Source organism: Gallinula chloropus (assembly GCF_964237585.1).
Source record: "Gallinula chloropus genome assembly, chromosome: 6".
Taxonomy (NCBI): Eukaryota; Metazoa; Chordata; class Aves; order Gruiformes; family Rallidae; genus Gallinula; species Gallinula chloropus.
The window spans coordinates 17,863,349-17,885,305 of NC_140091.1; the positions used below are offsets into that span (position 1 = coordinate 17,863,349).

The 21,957-nt window shown below is 40.7% G+C and overlaps 1 protein-coding gene across 1 annotated transcript; it reads left to right on the plus strand.

Moving 5' to 3' along the window:
- Positions 1–5,170: 5,170 nt before the first annotated feature.
- EPHX4 (epoxide hydrolase 4) lies at positions 5,171–21,582 on the plus strand (the record flags this gene model as incomplete). Its single annotated transcript, XM_084266388.1, has 7 exons — positions 5,171–5,413; positions 8,073–8,158; positions 11,541–11,698; positions 13,744–13,872; positions 15,796–15,899; positions 16,781–16,929; positions 21,272–21,582. 7 exons carry the CDS (start codon positions 5,171–5,173, stop codon positions 21,504–21,506), a joined length of 1,104 nt encoding a protein of 367 aa, XP_084122514.1. The 3' UTR covers positions 21,507–21,582.
- Between the last annotated feature and the right edge of the window lie 375 nt (positions 21,583–21,957).

A 21,957-nucleotide genomic window follows, 5' to 3' on the forward strand; every position in this document is an offset into this window, starting at 1 on the left:
TATTTTATGTTAACATAACATTTGGATAAGGGTGCAAGCATGTTTGCCAGATGGTTCTGGTTCTTCACAGAAAGAAATTATCTAAAACATCCCACTTCTGGCTCCAGTTTGAAAAGCCTTCTGATTAATGCAAGATTTTATTAATGTTGGGATACTTGACTGTAATAGAACCTTGAGTGTAACAACCCTACATTCTTGTTGATTGCATATAGCTATTTCAAGTTAAGTACAGGACTAATAAAACATTGTTTTACAGAAATAATGCCGAAACAGAGTGTGTACTACAGAAATGTTGGGTGGAAGGGACACCCTCAAGATAATCTAGTTCAGTGGTCTCCAAATGTTTTCCATCATGCACCCCATAATTAAAAAATTTGATGCATGCATCCAAAGGCACATATACCTAATAGTTTATAAATTATATACATTTTTCACTATAGAAATATGTATAAAAATACACAAAATAGGTAAATTAAAATATTTTTTAAAAGTAGTTATTTAATTTTGCGTAGTTGTTTTTTTGTTTATTTTGTAACTTTAAAAAATGTTTTGTATTAAGTAATTAAACATGTTCTTCCCACATTCCACTTTGAAGACCACTGATGTAGGTGAACCTCTCACAACCCTCTCTCCCCATAGAGGCCTCTGGTCTGTCTTGTTCCTGCATCAACATTGCAACGAAGATAATGTTGCTAGTGTTGTGCTGAAGGTCTGCCACAGACCACTCAGTCAAGTGGGCAACACTTTTTACGGACAACTGAATTTTCAGATAAAGGAATGGAATGGTAGTATTTCATTCAATGGCAAAAAGGTTTTACCTTGACAAACGTTCAGACTGGGGTGTCACCCCTGAAGTGCCCAGGGAAGTACTTTTCCATGCATCTTGCCTGGATGCGTGCTCAAATGTGCACTGTGTGGGAGATCTGAGTACTTGGCTAGCAAGGGGATTTGGGGTGAAAGATGAGTCATAATGTAAAGCAGTACTGTTAGGATGCCTTGCTTCACATCCATGTCAAAGGTGATTTAGGGCCTGCCTTCCTCTGTAGTTTATACATCATTAATAGCTAATTGTCCTGCAATAAAACAGTACAGTTCACATTCAGGACTTCCTACCTTGTGGTCATCTAGACATGCTTTCTGACTGTTATTGCAAGTTTGAGATCTCTTGCTTTGGAAATAAGAGGTGATAGAGGTAAGCACAAGGATTTATACTTTGAATTTCATTCATCCTAGGTAACTGTATGCACATTGCTAACAGTATGAACTGGTACTCTTGCCCCTAAAAATGAATTCCAGCTCCCATGACTCTCTTGTCATGATGACTTACAGTCCCAGTGTTGATGCTGCTAACGCTATTCTGATAAACCCTTTATTTGCAAACTACAAACCAGCTAAAGAGGACAAACAATTCATACCTCCAGACAGAAGGCTGAATTCAGAGGGACAGCGAGATGGCCTCAAAAAGTAAGTCAGTACTAAGCCTGTTAATAATTGTGTTTGCCCAAAGTTGTCCCCACACTCAAGCAAGCAGGAATACCATTTCTGCAGGTCTGGCCTGCAAACAAAAAGCTGCTTAAACAGACTAAGTATTGCTGGTTACCAAACAGTTAAAATGTGTACTAAGTTCTGTTATACCATTAAGTTACCTTGATCATTTGTGAAAATAGATGTGCTAATGTGTCATTTTTATTCTTGTGCCTATGCTAGTCGATTGTATTTATCTATACGTGAATGAGGGGTAAGATAGTTAAAAGCTTTAAAAAGTTCCTCTGTCACTGATAAACAGAGTATATTAAATTTGTTACAATCAACTCTAAGTTGGTCAGGCTGGCGCAGAGTCAGTGACATGCAAAGCCGTCCTCTTTTGTCTCTCAGAGAAAAGGCATTAGCTGAACTGACAAAAGATAAGCAGGCAGATGGCACATCACAGAGGGCAAAGCACACTGTCAAAGCACGTAAGACAATCTGCCCTCAGGATGGTTTGGCTTGGCAACCATTAGAACAGTAATTTAGAACAGAAGATGAGAAAATATAAGACTATACATAAGAAAAAATTAGGTTCCTAAACTTCCTTATTTAGATTTGCTACTAGTTGATATGAGGTATAGAAGATTCTGCAAAATTATGGAAAGTGTGTGGAAGGTATTTGCCTTGTACAAACAGGTTTGTTACATGTGTAAAGAGTGTGCTCCTGGGCTACAAAGAAAGTGCTTCCTTGGCAAACAGGACCACTAAGGTAGTGCAGCTGGAGGTGCCCAGAAAGGCTGAGCCAGGGTGTGCAGCAATCTCACCGTGCAAAAGCCACTCGGAGTTGCACTGTCTTCTCAGCTCCGATACTGAGTCCATATTGAACCTCAGAAAATGGCATTGCTAAAGTCTGCAGCCTATCACAAAAGGGTTGTGTAATTTAGAGGTTTGACATAAAACTACCCAGGTCATCGGTACTGTATGAGCAACAAATAGACAGTTCTATTCTTGGGGGGGGGGGGGGGGAATAGCTCTACGGTTTGTACAAAAATTACAGCCTAGTTTGGCCAAATATCTGCTCGTAAGGTGGACATCACAGTTCCACCCTTGGTCCTTCCTACATTCAAGATGGCTCCTATCACTCGGTGAATGCCGTCCTTAACCTAGCGCCGAGCTTCTCTCCGCCTTTCTTCAGAGGTTAAGTGGAAGCTTGTGGTCAACTCCAGGATTTCCAACCTTGGTTTTCCAGTTTTTCTTAGGAGATGTTTTCTACCAGTTCATTCTTGATTACTGGTTCGTTAAGGCATTTGATGACTACTATGACATGAATAGCAACACTGGTTTGTGTTGCTCCTGCCAAACTTTATAACTTATCTAAGTGGGTCAGTGGTTTACTGAGGTGCACTTCAGGGAAAATCCTGTCACAGCCAGTCTGATAGCGAGAAGCTGCAAAGGGTTCTTCCATACAAAAAAGGTTATTTTCACAAAATCTCTTGCATAAAAAATTAGCTATATGCTAATCCTGGGGTTGGTGGTATGAGTAATCTAAGCATGAACAGAAGGCTCAGGCTCGGTAGGCATGATTCATATAATCCTACTGGAGTCTGCAGAGGTTAGTGTCTTAACTGAATCATCAGCTTCTGATGTTGTTCCTTTTCTTCCTGCTCAAGAGAAGGACCCTTAAACATCCTAGCACCATCTTTTCCAGCAGCCTGATAAAGCTCCCGACCTTAAGTTTGTAGGGCTTACATTGAGACAATGAGCAGGGATGGTGAACAGCGTGATTCAGCGCTGTCAGCTGATGTGGGTTGCTGATATTTCCTTTGTGCTATTGGTAAGAGGAAGCTAGGCTGCTTTTTACAGCTACTTGAAGATGTTATCTTTAGTAGTAAAAATAAACTCAGGTAATGGGGTTTATGCCTTATTTAAACTTTTAAATGCATGAAAATGCAGTAACAAGCAATTCTTTGCAACATTCCTTTCTGCTGCTTAAATTCTTTTATCTGCTTTTTATAAAAAGAAAATTTTGAACTGGTTGAAACCAGCATTAATTTTGGCACTGCCTTAAATGGAACGAGGATTCAATATCAGTGTCTAAATTTGTAAATCTGAATTTAGAACAAGTAGGAGAAAGCATTTGGTATGTTACAGACAAAAATTGTCTGCAAGCTGTGTTCTGTGCACAGTAAAAATTATATATCTGTATATGTGCTTATCCAATTTGTTGGGGGGGTGGGTTTAAGCAGCTGCACTGGGGATTTTATACCAACTTCTGCTGGACAAAGCAAAAAACATTTCTTGGAAGGTGAGTTCTACACTCCAAATTCACCTGGACCAAGAAGAAATTTTGGTCTTCATCAAGTTCAAGAAAATTTCGGCAAAACCCTCCCCCCCAAAAAAGGCAGGCAAGTGTTCACAGGCTCATGCTGTTACCTGTGATTTTCACGTGCCCTCTACAAGGCTTCAATCTGCCTGTAGCCTCTAGTCTGAGAAGCCAGGGGTTTAGACCAAGGACTAAAGGTGACCAGGCTTCATGGTGAGTTGGATCAGGACTGGTCAGGATTTGACATGCAAGCTCAGTTCCCCTTTTCTTGTAGTTGGCAACTACTCTGTCCAAGTTTCGTGATCTCCCAGAACTAACAAACTGTAACTTTTCGTAACTTGCATTTTTGTGACATGTAAAAATCAATTGCTTAACATAGTTATGCTTTTCTTACAATTTTGCATTACATGAACTATTCTCATTCTAAACTACCCTTCAGCCCACACATCAGTAGGTGAATACCAGGCAGGTGCTGACTGAAGCCTTTCTTCTTCTCCCAGCATCTGCGGCTACAGATGTGCCTTGGTGACTGCTTGGCTCGTGCACGTGGCAACTTACAGCTAGTGGACAGGTGTATGACTGTTTAGCTCCTGAAGTCAGACTTGGGTGGCTGAGATCTAAGTGCTAGCGTTAGTAATAATGATCCAACAGCCTCTTCTAGCTAATTTCTCTATTATAAGAATCTAAAATTTTAAACATACAAGTTTTGGTGCTGGAGCTTGAAATTTGTATCTCTTTAGAAATCTAGTAATAGCATCTAATAACTAGAACTGTAATAGAGTTGCAAAACTAGTGATAAATAAATGGGCAAGAGGGAAGCAGCAGTGAAAGAATGTCCAGTCTTGAAAAATCCCAGCCCTCAACCAGCCACGTACCTAGGTGCTTCCCTCGCCCGTCACTAAGGTAAGCGCGATCAACGACGTGATCAGAGTAGGCAAAGCAAGGGCTTGCGAGCGGCCCCGGACGCGCTTTCCCAGTGCCTCTGCCAGTGAGTTTTGGTGTATTTGGCACTTTGTCAGAGCGCGCAGCTGACAGCCCCGCTCCGTTGCTCCGGGGACGGTTTCTCCTTATTTAAGCACGAAATATTTTGGGGGGAAGAGCCCTCCGCGCCCGCTCCGCTGGGGCCACCGCCCCCCGGTGCTGCCCGGGGCCTAGCGAGCCGAGGCCCCGCCGCTCGGTCACACCCGCAGCCGGGGCCGCGGCAACCGGGCGGGGCGGGCGGCGCGGCGCTGTGCCCGGCGGCGGCGAGGGCCGCGGGGGGCCGCGGGGCGGGCGCGCCGCCGCTCCCGGTGCCTCCGCTCGGGCGGCTCCTGGCGGCTCCTGGCGGCAGCGGCGGCGCTCCGAGCCCCTCCCGGCCGGCGGGGACGACGGCGGGGCCCCATGGCGAGACCCGGCGCTGCGTGCCCGCCGCCCGCCCGCCGGGTGATGGTGGCCGCCCGGGCGCTGCTCTTCTGGGCGCTGGTGTACAGCTACTGCGGGGTGTGCGCCTGCATCGCTGGGCTGCGGCTGCTCTGGAGCATCGGCCGGCGCCCGGGAGAGACCTTCCGCTGGGTGGTGCGGGAGAACCCCCCCGCCTGCCTCAACGACCCCTCCCTGGGCACCCACTGCTACGTCCGGATCAAGGTGAGGGTGAGGGGAGCGGGCCCCGCCGTGCGCACACGCACCCCTGCGCCCGTCCCCCGTGCATGCCTCCCTATGCGTGCTCGCACATACGCGCCCGCCTCTGCTGCCCCTGGGACGTGGCGCCGGGCCCGGCCGGGCTCGCCGGGGGGCTGCGGGGAGGGGCCGCGGGCCGGGCCCGGCTCGGCTGCCGTGAAGGGGAGCGATGCCCGGGCGGCCGGGGTGCAGGGCCCTCGGCGGGGGGCTCCGTGGGCAGGAGAGGCGCTCGCCGGCGCCGGGTCTCTCGCAGCCCGTGTGCTGGTTCGTGCCCCGTCGCTCCCGCACCCTGCTCAGCCCTGCCCTCCCTGTCCCTCGGGGTTTGCCCAGTTGTACCTTGGAGCCCCGTTCGCGTATCAAGGGGCGCCGGGAAAACATAGAGGAAAGATATGCCCTGTCTGTAGGGTTGTACCGTTAAAGCCACCGCGCGATTTTGACACTTCTCTTGGCTCTCTACCAGTGATTTGCTCTTCCACTAACTGCTGTAAATGAAGTTGTGTCGGCTTGATTTCTTTTGTAGTTATAGGTGGGCAAAGACCATGTTACTTTGAGTAAAACGAGCACAAAGATCTCAGCTCTGAGGGATCTGTGCAGACCGGTTTGTGCCAAGCAGTACCAATACCAATTACCCAGCCTCACAGTTTCTCATGATTTGTTTGGGGTTTTTTTCCTGTCATTAGGAGGTGTGTGCATGCTTTTCTCCTTTAATGCCCCATTCTCTTCTCCTATAGCACCTAGCAGCAAATGAACAGGTTGTTGGGGAAGTGAGGGATGTGACAGTAATAAAAGAGCATGTGGAGGGAAATCCAATTGCTGTCAATAGGATAGTCTCACTCATTTCAGGAAGTATGAAACCCTCGTGCTGTTGGATAGCGGCAGACTGATGGTTTATTTCCAAACTCATGTATCCTACAGATGCCAAAATAACAGAGAAAAAAGCGTGTTTCAGAAAAAAATTGCGACAACCTATGTCTATTTTGGGGGGCAGAAAAAAGGGGACAGGAAGGAGAAACTGAAAAGGTAAAGGGTGGGCTTAGTCTGGGGCATGTGACTTCTAAAGTGCTGCTGTGGTGACTGAATTTGTATGGGTAAAGGGGGGGACGTTCTTAAAACAAGGAAATGGATTAAAATAAAATCACCAAAGGTAACTCCCTAGAGGACACTAACTGAAAGAAGCAGGATGGAGCAAGGCTTACTCACTACTCGCTAAAATGAGAAGAGAAACTGCAAAACTTCTACTTTTTTAAATATGAAAAGATTAATGGCTGAGTGATACGGAGTATGGTGAAGGTGATGCAACAGCCCTAAAATTTACTAGGAAGAGATCGTGAAATATTTAGAAATGTATAGCTCCTTTTAACCTCTAGGGACCTTATTGCCATCCCACAGGAGAAATATCAGTGTAATTTTGGGCAGAACTGAGCAAAAGTGCCTGTTATGCCCACAGTGAGTATAAACCCCCAGATGTTCCCTTTGCAGGGCCTTTTCAAGAAGCAAGATGTAAGTTAATGAATTTCTAGTTGGTTAGTGATTTAGCAGTGCCAAGGTAAAAGCATCTCTGGCAAGAAAAACTTTCTATGCATTTGTGATCCTTGGCATGATAGAAGCACGGGGATTTTCTTCCCTTTTCAAAATAACAGAAAGAATGCAGGCTCTAATATTTGTCCAGGAGCTGTATAAGCTTTCTTCTTGCAGTTTCCTTCATGTGATTTCTAAACAGCACATTGCATTTTGTGAGCTAACTCTTTCCTAAGTTCTGTATCCACTTCTGTGCCAGAATTAAGTAAATGCTCTAGGTCATAATTTCAGCTTATTTAAATTCTCCTGGATTTCACCCTGAGTAAGCATAACCTGGTGTACATCATTGCAGTGGCGTGTCAATGTTCAGCCTCCGCACTGCTCACAGTACCTTGCCTGCTGGTAATTCTCATAAGACCCATTTTCTTCAAAGGTGCATCAGAAATACATAGGGGAGAAAGAAGGATCTTACACAAAGACTTTCTTTTCTGAAGTAGGTCTGAAACCTTGAACAGTAAAAGCAAGGAAAACCCACTTGTTTTCCAGTTACTTAATGTGGATGCCTTTTGGCTTTTAAGAACTCATGCAGTCCTTCCTTGTACTAGAATGCAATGTGACGATATAAAACAGCTGCGTAATCTTACAAACTAACCAAAAGGTGGAATGTGCACATAAAGCATACTGTGTCCTACAGCCTTTCTGTAAAACACATGACTGGTGTCCACGTGAAAGCCAGGTGTTAACTTTGACAATCATCTGCATTTCCTAGTCACCGTGCCAGGCTGTGCACGTTGTCAGAGAGGGTTAGCATGCTTGTGGCTGAGCTGGCACATCGTCAACATATCCCACCTGTGTTGCAGACAGTTGTCCCTGGAAGAAGCTGTCGCAGCCAGGGTGTGGGATACTGCACATGGCCAGGGTGCAGCAGACACCTGATCTCAGAATCACAGGCGACTTCAGCTTCAAGAATGACAAGCTGATTTTTCTTTTCAGGGGCAACACCTTGCTGCTTAGAATACTGTCTGAAACAATAGTAATTCTCAAATCTCAGTAGAACAGTTCTGTGCAGCAATAAAGTAAAACTGGGCTTCTTTTTCTCTCGTTTTAGGATTCAGGGCTAAGATTCCACTATGTGGCTGCTGGAGAAAGGGGTAAACCACTCATGCTGCTGCTTCACGGCTTTCCAGAATTCTGGTAAAACTCCCTATGCACTCTTCTTTCATAAAAGTGGCTGCTTAAGATACCTGACAGTGATTATCTCAGCTTAAGTATACCAAATGCAATACATTTTATGTACCTATGAGTAGTAACTAAGGGCATGAAATTTTAGTAGGATCAAAACAAACTTTTTTTAACGGCAGCATCCACTAAAAATTCCTGCAGGCTGACACAAACCAACCATCTTTTTTGCACTGTCAATCCATTTTTCCCCAAGTATGTGTAATCTTCTTCAAACCTTGGGGAGGAGCAGTTCAATTTTAATGATTTACCTGTTTAGATAACATTTTTTACTAATATGGCTAAACTTATGAATTGTAGCAGGGGTGTTAAAATGAGGATCCGTTACATGTTAAGTGCAATATAGATTGCTGTGTTTGTTAAAAGTACTACACATTAAGTTTTAACTGGAGGAGGGGAAGAACTATGAGGTCTAAAGGCTATTGTGCAGCCTAATTTCAGAATGCTACTGAGGGAAAAAGGTTCTATTATTAGTTCATCATAAGATGAATGATGACTCAAACCCTATCCTAAAATGTTTGTTTGTAACAATGAAAAGCAGTCATGTGTCTAATGATTTAACCAAATTGCTCGGGCTGTCACTGCCAGGTTTAACTAGCGAAGCATGACTTACAGAACTTGCACTGAAAAAACAATAAGGGAATAGGGGAAGTAGTGATGTCAGTAATTCAGCAAGTTAAATGGTCCTTTTCATTTCTAAACTCGGATATGGAGCTGGGCTCTGCTGCTGGAGCTGTGATATTTCAAGCTGGACTCGGGTCAGAGCATGATAAATTGACCCAGGTAAAACAGAGGTCAGTTCTTTTCCCTTAGCAATTTCCTATAGATATTAAGGGCCTTGAGGATGATGGTAGAAAGTCATATTTATTTGAAAACAAATTTCCAAAGCAGCAGATTGTTCTAATAATAAAATCCTATCTAAAAGGATTAAAACTGTAAACTTTGATTAGAATACAATTAGATAGGTGGCTTGCATATTCTATGCAAGCATTATGTATACCTTGCATAATGTGTATTCCTACACAGTAAGACAGCTGAGACTACAGCAAATTTCACCTACAGTGATGATAATATTGCAGAAATTAGCATTTTATATCTGTATTCTACTGGCAGCTGGTATCTATTTTCAAAAAGCAGAAAGCCATTCTTACAGTTTAGAATAGTGAGTCGTGACAGTTAATGTATTGTATTTTCTGACCATAAATAAAGCAATTCATAAACAAATGTTATATAGGTCACTGGGAGTACCAATAGCATAGTTTATATAGCTTTTTTAAAAAAGAATAATACATCCTAATATTCTACAAAGTAGTCACGCTACCAACACTGACTTTCATTTGTTAATTCAATCAGCAAGCAATTTTTTATGCAAGAATAGATTGTTCTGAGAGCATGAGATAAAGTAATCACAATTTAAGAGCTATTTAAAGCCACTAGCAAAAAAAAAAACCCACAATGGGGTATCATTCACAGTTAGAAATCTTCATTGTAACAAATCCTCTGCCTTCAAATGTCTCAAGGTTATAAGTAGGACAGCTATAACCAGGCAACACTGACCTTAGTGCTTGAGAATGTCTGAAGATGAAGGATCACTTGCACCAGAGCCATTAAGTGCTTTAGGTGTGTAAGAACTTGGAAGTTAATACCAATGTTGTGAAAACACAACAAAATATTTTAAATTGGGCATAATGTATTGAGAGCTGGGGTATCTCTAAGACACGTGTGAGCTGCTAAATTTTGTGCAAGCTGCCCTTCAGAAGTAATGTGATCAGAAAGTGACAAAATATTTGTCATTATTCAACCTTATGAACATAAAAGCATTCACTGCCATTTCCAAATTCTGCTTATAAAGCTGCTGCCTGATAGTTTCATTTCATACCCATTCAGTAGGTCAGACATTTGGTGATCAGTGGACTGTTGTGAAAACAAAAGATGGGATAGCAAGTAGACATTTTCTGAAAACAAAAATAATTTGTTTATTTATTTATTTATGGGCCTTGTTTCTTCTTACTGAAGTATATACAGTAGCTACAGCAGTTACCATGGCAAATTCAGCTCCCAAGTCATTGCATAATGCCTATAAAAATTTCATTCCTGGAGATCTCAGCTAAATCTTGTATTTGCATTAGATGGCACTGAAATGAACAGGTTCTGACTGTTCTGTTTACATGAATACAAATTTTTATGATTAGTAAGTGTTGTTGTAGTATTACTTATGTTCAAAATTGCTCTTAGGCTGGAGGCAAAGTTAAAGTAGAAGATCCAGTGGTCTTGATATAGACATTGTTTGAATTAAGATAGAATTCTGTGCATCGCTCTTACAACTGCTGATGATCTAAGTGTTATATATCATTTGTCTGAGGTTGTTGAAAGAAGCAGAAGAAAAAGCTAGATCCTAGCACAGAGGGATGCAGCTGTTACTCTACATGCCTAGAAGGATCACGTTTTTCATGTATCTTACAGCATAAGATAAGGCCATGTCTGTCATGGTACTGGCTACTCTGAAATATATCTGATTCAGTAACAGCTGAAGGACAGGAGATCTTGCAGAATGAGACCCACCACATTTTTGTTATTTTTCCTCCATAACATACAAGTAGTCACTTCTTACTGTTACAGAATGAGGAACAGCCCGGGCCTTACCCAGGTTTTTAATTTTGTGTGTCTTTTAACATGTGTGATGTTACTGCTCTTTTCCATAGGAACACAAGCAATGAAATACTTTCTGTAGTATCAACATGTAAGAGAGATTGTTCTGGAACCATTCTAGCAGTATAGACACAGATGAAAGTGTACATAATGTAAATCATACAAGCTTCACCAAGTTCATTTGTTATTCATTGTATTTCTTTCTTTGGTTTATTTAGTGTATGAATTATCTGATGTTCCTTTTCTGAAAAGAAAAAAAGAAAAAGCCACGTGCCTTGAGGTGTGTTCCCCTACTCCACCAAAATGTGTGTGTGAGCCAGGGAGAAGAGAATGCTTTTCAGGCCTTACTTTTGTGATGATCCTACAGCTCCAAACATAAACCAGAATAGTGCTCTGTGTGCCCTGGTTTATGTGTGCTTCCTTTGCAGCAAAGGGACCATGCCAGACTCCAGGAAACTCCCAGGCTCTGGCCATGCCCCCTTTCTGCCAGCTGCACTGCCCTACTGGGGAATTGAAGAAGGGAGCACAAAACTACTCTAGCCACAAAGGACCACGACCATACCACAGAAACAAAAAAGAATTTCACTGCCAACAAAACAGTGAACTGTTTGGGAGCAAAAGCTTTGATTTCACTTTGGTATCGTTCTGCTTGACCTTGTAACTCCAACTTCTTTCTCCCCTTTGCCAGGTATTCTTGGCGCCATCAATTGCGGGAATTTAAAAGCGAATATCGAGTGGTGGCTCTGGACTTGAGAGGTTTTGGAGAAACAGATGCTCCTTCTCACAAAGAAAATTACAAGTTAGATTGCCTGATAACAGATATAAAGGATATTCTGGAATCTCTAGGTGCGTTAGTAGAAGACAAACTACTCAGCTCACAAATGACGTGATTTTCTAGGGGAAAAGACCTGTACAGATGTTGTGTTTTTAAAGAAACAGCATTCTCCTTATTGTATATGTATTACAGATAGGTGTCGATCTAGAGCTAAAAACACTAATTTTATGGACTATTATCTATTAATGAAAAAGTGTCATTTTATAATGATTATGTGTATGCCAGTATAAACAATATATAAAGATGATTTTCCATCATTACTTTAGAAATAAATTTTCCCTATGTGCTGTGAAATCCAGCAGTACAAACCTAGGGTCTTTTTCCCTAAGAAGGTCTCCACTTACTCCCAACCTTTGTGCTTAATGGATAATGCTAGGGATTAAGAGTCTAACAGCACTTGCAGACCAAAGAATTTAAACCAGGTGACATTTCTCTTGCACAAACAAGACAGATTAAATATTGTGGGCTTTATAAAGATGATGACAGTACATCTGCTGTAATAAGGAAAAAAAATTCCAAAATACTACTCCTGCACAGTAGTCAGTTCTCACGAGCTGAATCACTCTGTCTTACACAACAGCAAGAACAGAAGGGAGAACAAGGGACATATTGCTCCCTGTGGCAAATACACGGTGTAATGGTCTAGAGCTGAAGCGAGTCTGCAAAATTTGCCCCTCCAGTCTGAAGTGTGGCTCCTCCGGCAATAAACTGTAACACCCAGTGAAGGGCATTTCCCTTCTGTACCAATAACAAGGCAGTGGATTAGACTGTCATTCTCTGAATCTTTTTACTTCCCTGGATACACCAGGGAAAGTGAAAGTACTTACTGCATTTCTCACGAAGAAATAGTACAGCAGTGATTCAGTTCTGAGGTCTGAATTTAAGATATGCTTTGCATGTGATGTTTGAATGTTGTCATAAGATTGGACAGGCAGTCCCCACACTGTTTACATTTTCCAACCTTTGCTGGTTGTGTTAATCTCCATGGTAATGCAGTGGTTATACTTGCCAAGTGCACTCATCATAATTCAATTTCATAGGGATTTAAAATTTTCTGGAAAAAATATTTCTGAGGCTTGTTATCTTTGTTTGTTCTAACCCCAAGTTAAATACTTTTGGAGAACGTGATTATATCAAAAGCACTCCAAAAGATTTCTATTCAAAAGGGGTTATAAGGTGCTTTGACAGTTGTGTCCAAATTTATGTCAGCACTCTAAACAGCTTGGCTTTTATACTGTATTTCACCTGTAGTGTAGCTGCTCAGCATTGCAATCCTCAATGAGGAGTATGATGGTATCTAACACTACAGTATCTGTAGCAGCGGTTCAAGGAGGAAATGTTAAGCTTTGAAAAACAGTAATGATTTTTCTCCCAGCTTTCATTGCTGTTAAGTTACCATTTTTATCGATGGAAGAATAAATAGGTGAACGCTGAGAACTTTAAGAATTGTCATCAAAACATACAGAGACAGGCCTACTTAGTATAAATCTATGTATTTGTATATATATGCTCTCTTGCTCTCTCTCTTTCTATATATATATAGCTATTAAGTAGAACACCTACTTTTTTGCATAATGATGATGCTTAGAGTTTAAATAACTCCCCATACTCAGATATATTCATAAGGATTAGTTTTGTTCAGGAAGGGCTCAGGAGATCACTCAGTGTTCCTGCCTGCAGTTGCAAACTCAAGACTCCCCCACACATGACAAATATCTGTGCATTATAATGACTGCAAGTTGAATTGTGTATCTGACCCAACATTGGCCAAGATGTGAACAGGTTGGCCATTTGGATATCAAGTGACTTTAGTCTGACATTGACATAGTATGGTTAAAGTGTAATTGAAGTAAAATTAAATAATTGTTAATTATTTAACTATTGCACTTATTTTTTCTGGCCATTAGTAATGGCACCAGTGGTGCAGTATTAAATAGTTATATTAGCAACTGTGCTGGACCACCTATTTTGTGCAATAATTATTTTATTGTATGTGATCATTTTTATGGATACAAATTCCACTGAAATAAAAGCAAAATCTGTGTTTATGTGGTAGGATACAACAAGTGTGTGCTGATTGGCCATGACTGGGGAGGAATGATCGCTTGGTTAGTGGCTATATGTTACCCTGAGATGGTGACTAAGCTGATTGTGGTTAATTTCCCTCATCCTTCTGTCTTTACAGGTGAGTTTTATAGTAGTTACTAATCCAGATTATCTGCATTTTCACTAATACTGCATTTGCTTTGAGATTGCTAAAAACGAACCAGCTACTTGCCCCTTCAGATATTCAGATGAGTTCCCTGTACTCAGTGCCTCTCCCAATCTATACTGTATTTTATGAAGCAAAATAGGGTATCAAGTATTTGACTTTTGGAAATAATTTATTGTAGGAAGAGGGAGTGCTGATGTTTTTCTTAATCCTTGAAGGGCTACAAGGCTAATTTTTATATACAGAAATCTGTTTTATATCCCTTTGGCAGGATCAAATTCGCTGAACAGGGGTCTATATTGTATTACACCTAGGTTAAGGCCCTTCTGCATTATGAAATCTGCATAAAACAGCCTTTGTATAAATGTGAAACAGACATTAGAATTTAATTTTTAAATAGGTGCCAAGTGACAGTTTATGATCTTGTACAATATTCAGTGGAACAAGCCAGCCTTTCCAGGCTGCTTAGAGTAGTGGCTCAGGAATGTACCAGTAGTGAGCAGAAACAAGGATTTAGGTGCATCGGCAAAATTTTCTGCGTGCTACAAAACATTTCTTATGGATTAGATAAACATCCAGTAGTTAAAATGAAACTAGTATCTCACTAAATTTGATTTTTTCAATTGCTGACCTTACCCTATTTCAGTTTTAAAAGTCACTGCATTTCCCAGGAAATAGCAAAGAGTATTCAGTGCAGGTTACATTTTCACTTCAGTTGGATGTAAATCTGACTTCACACCACTGTGGAGTCAGAACCATCTCACATGTTGTTCTCACAATATTCTTGGGCCCCTTTCTTAGATACTAAAGTACATTTTGTCAGGTAGTTAAGGCTTACTTACCAAGGAAAGGTCTCCACCACCACCACCTAAGCAAGCAGGAGCTTTTTGCAGGATTACCACTGAGCACTGAGAGCAGGAGCCAGGCTGTATAGAAGACAAATACATTTTGTTATAGTATTTGTCTGCATATTTGTTCAAGTACACAATCTGTTCTGTAGCTTGATGAAGTCTCTCTAGATCAATTTTTTCCTACTATGATTAAATGAAAATACACAGTTTATAAATTGTGCAGAACAGTAAAGTGGACAGTGTTGATAATGTTCTATCAAAGAAAAATACAATGGGTGATGCAATTTAAGACTGTATAAGATATGAAAGCTTAGAAGATAGCTGACACTTCAGTTTACTTTGTTTTAAAACCCATTTTTATTCACTGTCGGAATTAATATTTCAGAGATATCTCCTGTATTGGAAATGCAATTTTGCCTTCCTGAATTTGCATCTCTAAAGGCTCAGTTCTAGACTTCCTAGTACCTACATGGATTCTGTGGTTACTTCAAGGAAATTAGATATTTGCATGTCAGCGTTGGCACTTGCAGCTCACTGGAGACAGAAAATTGCAATTAAAAACAATGCAAATTAGACTATAAAAAATTTCCATACTGTTGTGCACGCTGTCACGCTGTGATGCTGTCTTTAGAATGTAACTGGATTATCATATACAAATTTCTGTGCACCACACCTTTGGTGAGAGAAATACATTGTATTTATGCCTCTTGTGCTACAGCTGAAAAAAATGCTCTGGAGGAGCTACAGGAATAGGTCTCTAAGTGAAAACCTCTCATGCGATTAAACTCTTCAATGTCACCTCCCTCACCTAACCTCTGGCAGGCTTCTGTTTTGCTGACTGTTTCTATTAACACATATAAAAAAGTATGTTTTAATGACCACATCATATACTTACTCCTGAAACAATAATCATCTTTTGTCATGTAGCATGCTCTAATGTAGTATTTTTAAAACATTCCTTTAAGTTTAAAAAATAGTAATATTAACAGTAATTTTGTTTGAGTCATCAGTTTTCATTTTTAATTCATGGGCATTTTTGTTTCAGAATACATTCTACGACATCCATCACAATTGATTAAATCTGGTTACTACTTCTTTTTCCAAATGCCATGGTTTCCTGAATTCATGTTTACAGTAAATGATTTCAAGGTGAGCAAAATGAGTGCTCGTGTTTATGTATTTAAACTGTGAGTGATGGAAGAATTACCACCTACGTTGATCCCTCCTGATGTAGTTGTAATTACCAGAAAAAATATGGAGCTTTCTGATTTTTCTTCTCCAGCATTAGATATTTATATAAAGTGAGATGTAAGTGTATAGAGCCTCTGTGATTAACTCTTGCTTTTCCATTTCTGGGAGGCACTCAGGCACTTACTTTTAACCTCCTGCACTGCAGTGCATTACTCCCCCTAGGTAGCCAGCTGGTTTTACTTGTGCCCCTGCAAGTGGGACCCATCTGGTGTCTGGGAGACTCCTGCTGACTTACCCAAAGCTCTGGTGTGCAGTGGGGCATCCTCCTACCCGTCAGAGCCTGCTACAGGGCAGGCAGCCTGGGAGTCTGGGCATCACATTCAGCCAGCTGATTAATTTTGCCTGAGGAACCAGCAAGGCCAACACCCCATATAACCTTACAGAAGCGGTAGGAGCATATAGAAAGGGGAAAAGCACCTGCAGGCGTGTGTCCTCCTGCGTGACTACAGCCCAGAGCACAGCCAGCTCCCACCCTCTCAGCTTCTGGGTCCATCCCAAAGAAAAGTATGTGCCTGCACTTGCTTTTGACTGCCCCAGGTGGCAGGTCAGGGTGCAGGGCTGAGTAACTTGGTAATACTGCTTTTTGCCTGTACTTGGTAATTCTGAAGTTAAACCAGAAATAAGTTTACCGTGTGCTTCTCACGCAGTTCTCTCAAAAAACCCAAACATTTAAACCATTCCTTATACTCTAAACAATGTATACATAGATTTTAGAAAGATGTGTCCTGTCACATTTTCTAGCTATCTTATGTGGTGGCTTTTTATTCTTCCTTTTGTAGGTTCTGAAAAGTTTATTTACCAGCCAGGCCACTGGAATTGGAAGGAAAGGCTGCAGATTAACATCAGAGGACATTGAAGCTTATCTCTATTTCTTCTCACAACCTGGAGCACTAACTGGGCCCATTAACCATTACAGAAATATTTTCAGGTCAGTGGAACTTTCTGAAACAAGGTAAAATATCGTAGAGTCCCCTGGAGGCCAAAAATGTAGTGGCTCTTCTGCCGCTAAAGGAGGGTCTCAAGAAACGTGTCTGCTGCTGGTCTCAACAGGCAGCGTGATGCAGTGTGAGCTGTATAAGATACCCTACACAAAAGAGTGATTTAGAGTGCAGATAAGGAAAATCTTGGAGATCTGATAAAGCAAAGACCCTTCCTCATTCACAGAAGCCATAGCAATCACAAAAATTCCCTCTCTTAAATACTACTTTAAAAATTAACATCAGTTAAGTGTTTGCATTACAGTTAATAAGCTCTTCATAGAGTTCAGTGATAATCCTACTTGATAATACTGCATCCAAGTGATGTACCCATTCTTTACAAAACCTAAGTTTATTGTGTTTGGGTTAGTTTTCTTATAAAAAGGTGGGGTATTTTGTTTTGTTTTGTTCCCCTGACTCCTCAGTTCTTTTTGTTCCTGCATTGTTCTCATGAGACTCACTGGCAGTGGTAAGCACATACAGCAGGAAGCGCATAGACTGAAACTGATAGTATCAAAAGAGTAAATGTTTTTGTAAGATTAATAATAATTTTATTTTCCTCAAGCAGTTTTCTAATGATTTTAACTTTTCTGGAAGGAGTTTGCTTATTTGAGAGAATGATGCCCATTTTCTATCTACCAAAAATTTAACAGGGCCAGAAGGTCTTTAAGTCTACATACACACTACTTTAAACTTGTAGCCCTCAGTTGAAGGGCTAGAAGAGGAGTGAGATTGAACTAATTTTCCCCTTACTGCCTCTAGTCTTCAACAGTGCTAAATCTCTTGAATGCTTCCCTAACACAGGACCAGCTTCCAATATACTGTAAAAATGACAGTTCTCTTCCTTCCCTAAAATCAGACAGTAGATGTTTGAAGTAGAGTAACTTTTCATTTTTCCTATTCCAGATTTAGTGCCACCTTTGTTGCTTTTCCTATGCCTTCCATGCTGTCACTGTGAGAACAGGAGACAGCGGGGAAATACTGGGAGGAAAACAGAGGTCTGAGCTAGACACTGTCTCTTACAGGCTATGTGACAAAACTTGAGTGAGAAGAAAGTAGAGAGGTGGTATATATTCTTCTGAACAAGATAACACTAAGCACAGACACCAGTGGGGAATAAATGAGATGGCTGTGCTGGCAAGGGTATCCTTATTTAATGCTATGCAGAGAGTGGCTGATGACATCAGCTGGGATGTCCAAGGGCGATGAGGAGCTGTGCGGCTGCACGATGCTCCCTGGCCCTGCAACTGCACTGCAGGAGCCCCCCGGGTAGGGCTAATGAGGAGCTGAGGAGGCACAAAGCCCTGAGCCTCTCATTACATTTGCCACAGCACCTCGCATCAGTGAGTGTGCACATTAACCAGATGCTTCTCTGACAACAACAGTGAAGTATCTGTGAAAGCTGATCGCTGATTTGCTCTGGGATTGAGATGAGAGGAATTTAAGAGTTGTGTATGTGTAAACTATTGTTTCAGGCCTTTTCAGTCTCAGAAAGAGCCTTGTATCACTGCTCAGAAAATATCTTCATAGCTATTTCCTCTCTCTGTGTATGTTTCGACATTGTTTGCTTTATTTTTCTAGTGAAAGTGTACCTGTGGTGAATTCAAAGAATATTATTTTAGGTGATACCAGCCACAACGCCGCAGGTTTTGGACTGGAAGAAAAAAACTGGTCTTCAGCTCAGTCAGTTCTGGCCAGTCCCAATGGTTGCACATCATGGCGTGTGAATCATTAAATATTAAAACTGGATTGAAATTTTCTCTTCCTCTCATGCAATCCATCGAGCAAGACTTAGATGCTAACGACTTGTATTCCCCATAACTGCCAGTGGGCTGGCACTGGTGACCTACGTGCCAAAGGTTTCCAGCTCACTACCATCCACCAGGAGTTTCATTCTTCAGAGCTTAATTTTTCTGGAAAGTTGTTTCCAGAGAGATGATTGAAATCACCTACTTCCATCCATCACCAGCACATCCTTGTATAAATAGCACAGCAGTCATTCTCTTCACTGCACTTCAGATACAAGCACTTTTGGAATAAAAAATCATAGAGCTTTTGTATCATGCTTGGCTAAGAGAAGAGGCTGAAGCTTGAATTACTTCTGATATGCCATTTTTAGAAACAGATCACTTCTCTGATAGCAGTTAAGAATTACTTCAGTATTTATTTACAGCTAAACCGTGTAACAGTGACATATGAAGGTTTGAGGCTGTTTTTCAGAGACTTAAACCTCATGAGTGGAACTTCCCTTTCTAAACATGAAATCTGCCTGTTAATGTGGAAACTTGAGGCATGATAAGATCTCCCATATTCCAGACTGAAAAGAAATAGAGTGTAACTTACAAGAAATGAAAAATGACAGATTGTTTATCTGTGCAGTGTGCATAAAAAGCCCAGTAGATTTTTCCTAAGTGAGGCTACAAATCTTGGAAGGCATTTGGACATGAAAGAAAAACAGTAAATCCTACAGCAGTGAAAAAATATACATATAAATAGTGAAGAGATCCAGGATACTGGATTTAACAGGTGAAGACATTAGCCTAAATGCGCTGAATCAGATGATCGATTGTTACAGTTGATACAATGAATAAGCTATGGCTCAGTGGGTGAGGTCAGTCTGCTTGAAAAATCAGATTTAAAATCCACTGCTACAAAAGCTATTTAAAGAATTTTCCTAATCCAACAATCAAAATGAAATTAAATTATTTAAGGTGACCCTTTTATTATGTATAAGTAAAAAGAAAGACTGTTTTCAAAGTCTCCATTTCTTTGACTTATTTTAAACTGATGCATGCCATCATCTTTGTCTTTCCTTTTTTACAGAGCATAGTCACTTAGCTAACTCCTGACATTCAACCTGGCACTTGTTTGGCAGAAAACTTTATTCAGAAAAATCTTTCTTACACATTACTAGTTTTAAGTTAGCATGTTTGAGCATAAATATAATAAAGATTTGTGTCTGATTAGATGGACTCTGTTTTGAATTGTCACATCTGTTACAATATGTGGCTAAGATTAGGCAATTTGAGCATAAACTATATATTTTTTCAGCATCTCTGAAATAGATGGGCTGGCATAAATTAGAGTGGATTCATGTGGTTGATGGTGAAATCTTTCATTTCTAGCTACTCATATCTTTCTAATGTCTAATCAATCTGTCTAATGTCTAATGTGTTTTTCTAATATGAGGAAATATTTATCAAATATTCAATTTAAAATAAGTATGTTTTTACTGAAAGTTTAAATAGGTCATTATGGTTGTATAATTTTATTAACATTTTCTTTTTTAAGAGCTTTCTTCAAAAAGTCTTATAATGTATTTATCTTTAAACACTTTCTAGTCTGCTAAAGCTCTGGGTTGTGATGTGGCAGTTTTGTAGAGATCATGACTCCACGAAAGGCACATTTTTAATGAGCACTTTTCTTTCACTGCATACAGATGTAGGCATGTAAGTCTGAGGCCTTCAAAAACATACTGTAGTTCTTTGTAAAGGGAACTCTGAGGCACTTTGAATGTTAGCATGAATTTCATAGCTGAATGTTCCTGACTTCAGCCATCAGTGTTCTATAGAGTATCTTTTTCTGCAGATATTTTGATCTGTACTACGTGATATTTAATTTTGAGTGGACCTGAAACACTCTAGCTGGGGTCAGTAGTGGCAGCCTGCCATTTCCTAGACAGAAAGTTTTTGATAAAGCAGTTTGGGGACTCAGCTGGATGCCTTGAACTATAGGGTTGGACGAGGCTTTGGACAACCTGATGTAGTTGAAGGTGTCCCTACCCATGGCAGGTGGGTTGGAGCTAGATGATCTTTGAGGTCCCTTCCAACCCAAAGCATTCTATGATTCTATGATAGTCTAACTGTGATTCTGAACACCATATTTCATTAAAAACTACAGCAGGTTCAGAAATTGGCCATAGCATTCACAACCAAGGGCAAGCCACTGACCTACAAAATTCTGGCCTTGTTGCTCCACTTTCCCTTTTACAGAGATGATGAGGCTCCTGAACTGTACACCATGCTGAAGCACCATTCATATTCCAAAAACAAGACCTCTGTTGCAGTCAACCTCTGATTACAGACATGTTACAGTAAAAGTATCTTATAACAATTTTACCATCCTTTGACTTTGAGTCATAGGAGTATTTTCTTGGCATTGGAGAAGATACCTTGGAACCTAGAGAGCTTGCAATGAGATTCACTGTGTTGCTTTCAAAAGCTAAGTTGACTCAAGTTTGTCTTGGAGATTTTTATAAAAGAAGACCTAACTAAGTGTGTTTTATTTTTAAAGCTGCCTACCTCTGCAGCACCATGAAGTCATCATGCCAACCCTGCTGTTATGGGGAGAAAGAGATGCGTTTATGGAAGTTGAGATGGCAGAAACGACACGGATTTATGTTAAAAACCATTTCAGATTAACTATTTTGTCTGAAGCCAGTCATTGGCTCCAGCAGGATCAGCCTGACATAGTGAACAAGTTGATATGGACATTTCTAAAGGAAGAGACAACAAGAAAAAGAGAATGACTGTATATGTTTAAAAGGGTCTACATAAAAGTTCTTGAAATTTAGAAACTAATTGTTATCAGGGCCATATTTCCAGCCTGCCTTCTATTTTGAGCTCTGTTAGAGAAAAGTGTTTTCGATGTACTGTACATTTGGACACCAATGTTTCTGCTAAAAGATGAAGTGAGTATGAGAGTATATGATACCAACATTGGTTTTACCTGTATACTTGTATTTTGCACATAAAAACACCTGCCTTAAGATATCTATGTATTTGTACAGAAAGAAAATCACAGAAAGTTGCTTGGTTTTGTTTTCTCCCTTGAATACGGTTTTAATGTGTGGTGCCTTTTACAAATTTATAATGAAACAATAGAGTGGTGCCATACTGAAGGAAGTCACGAGTTTTCATTCTAGATTCACCCCAAATTTTTTTAATGTATTTTACCATTAAACTGTAACTAACTCTTTT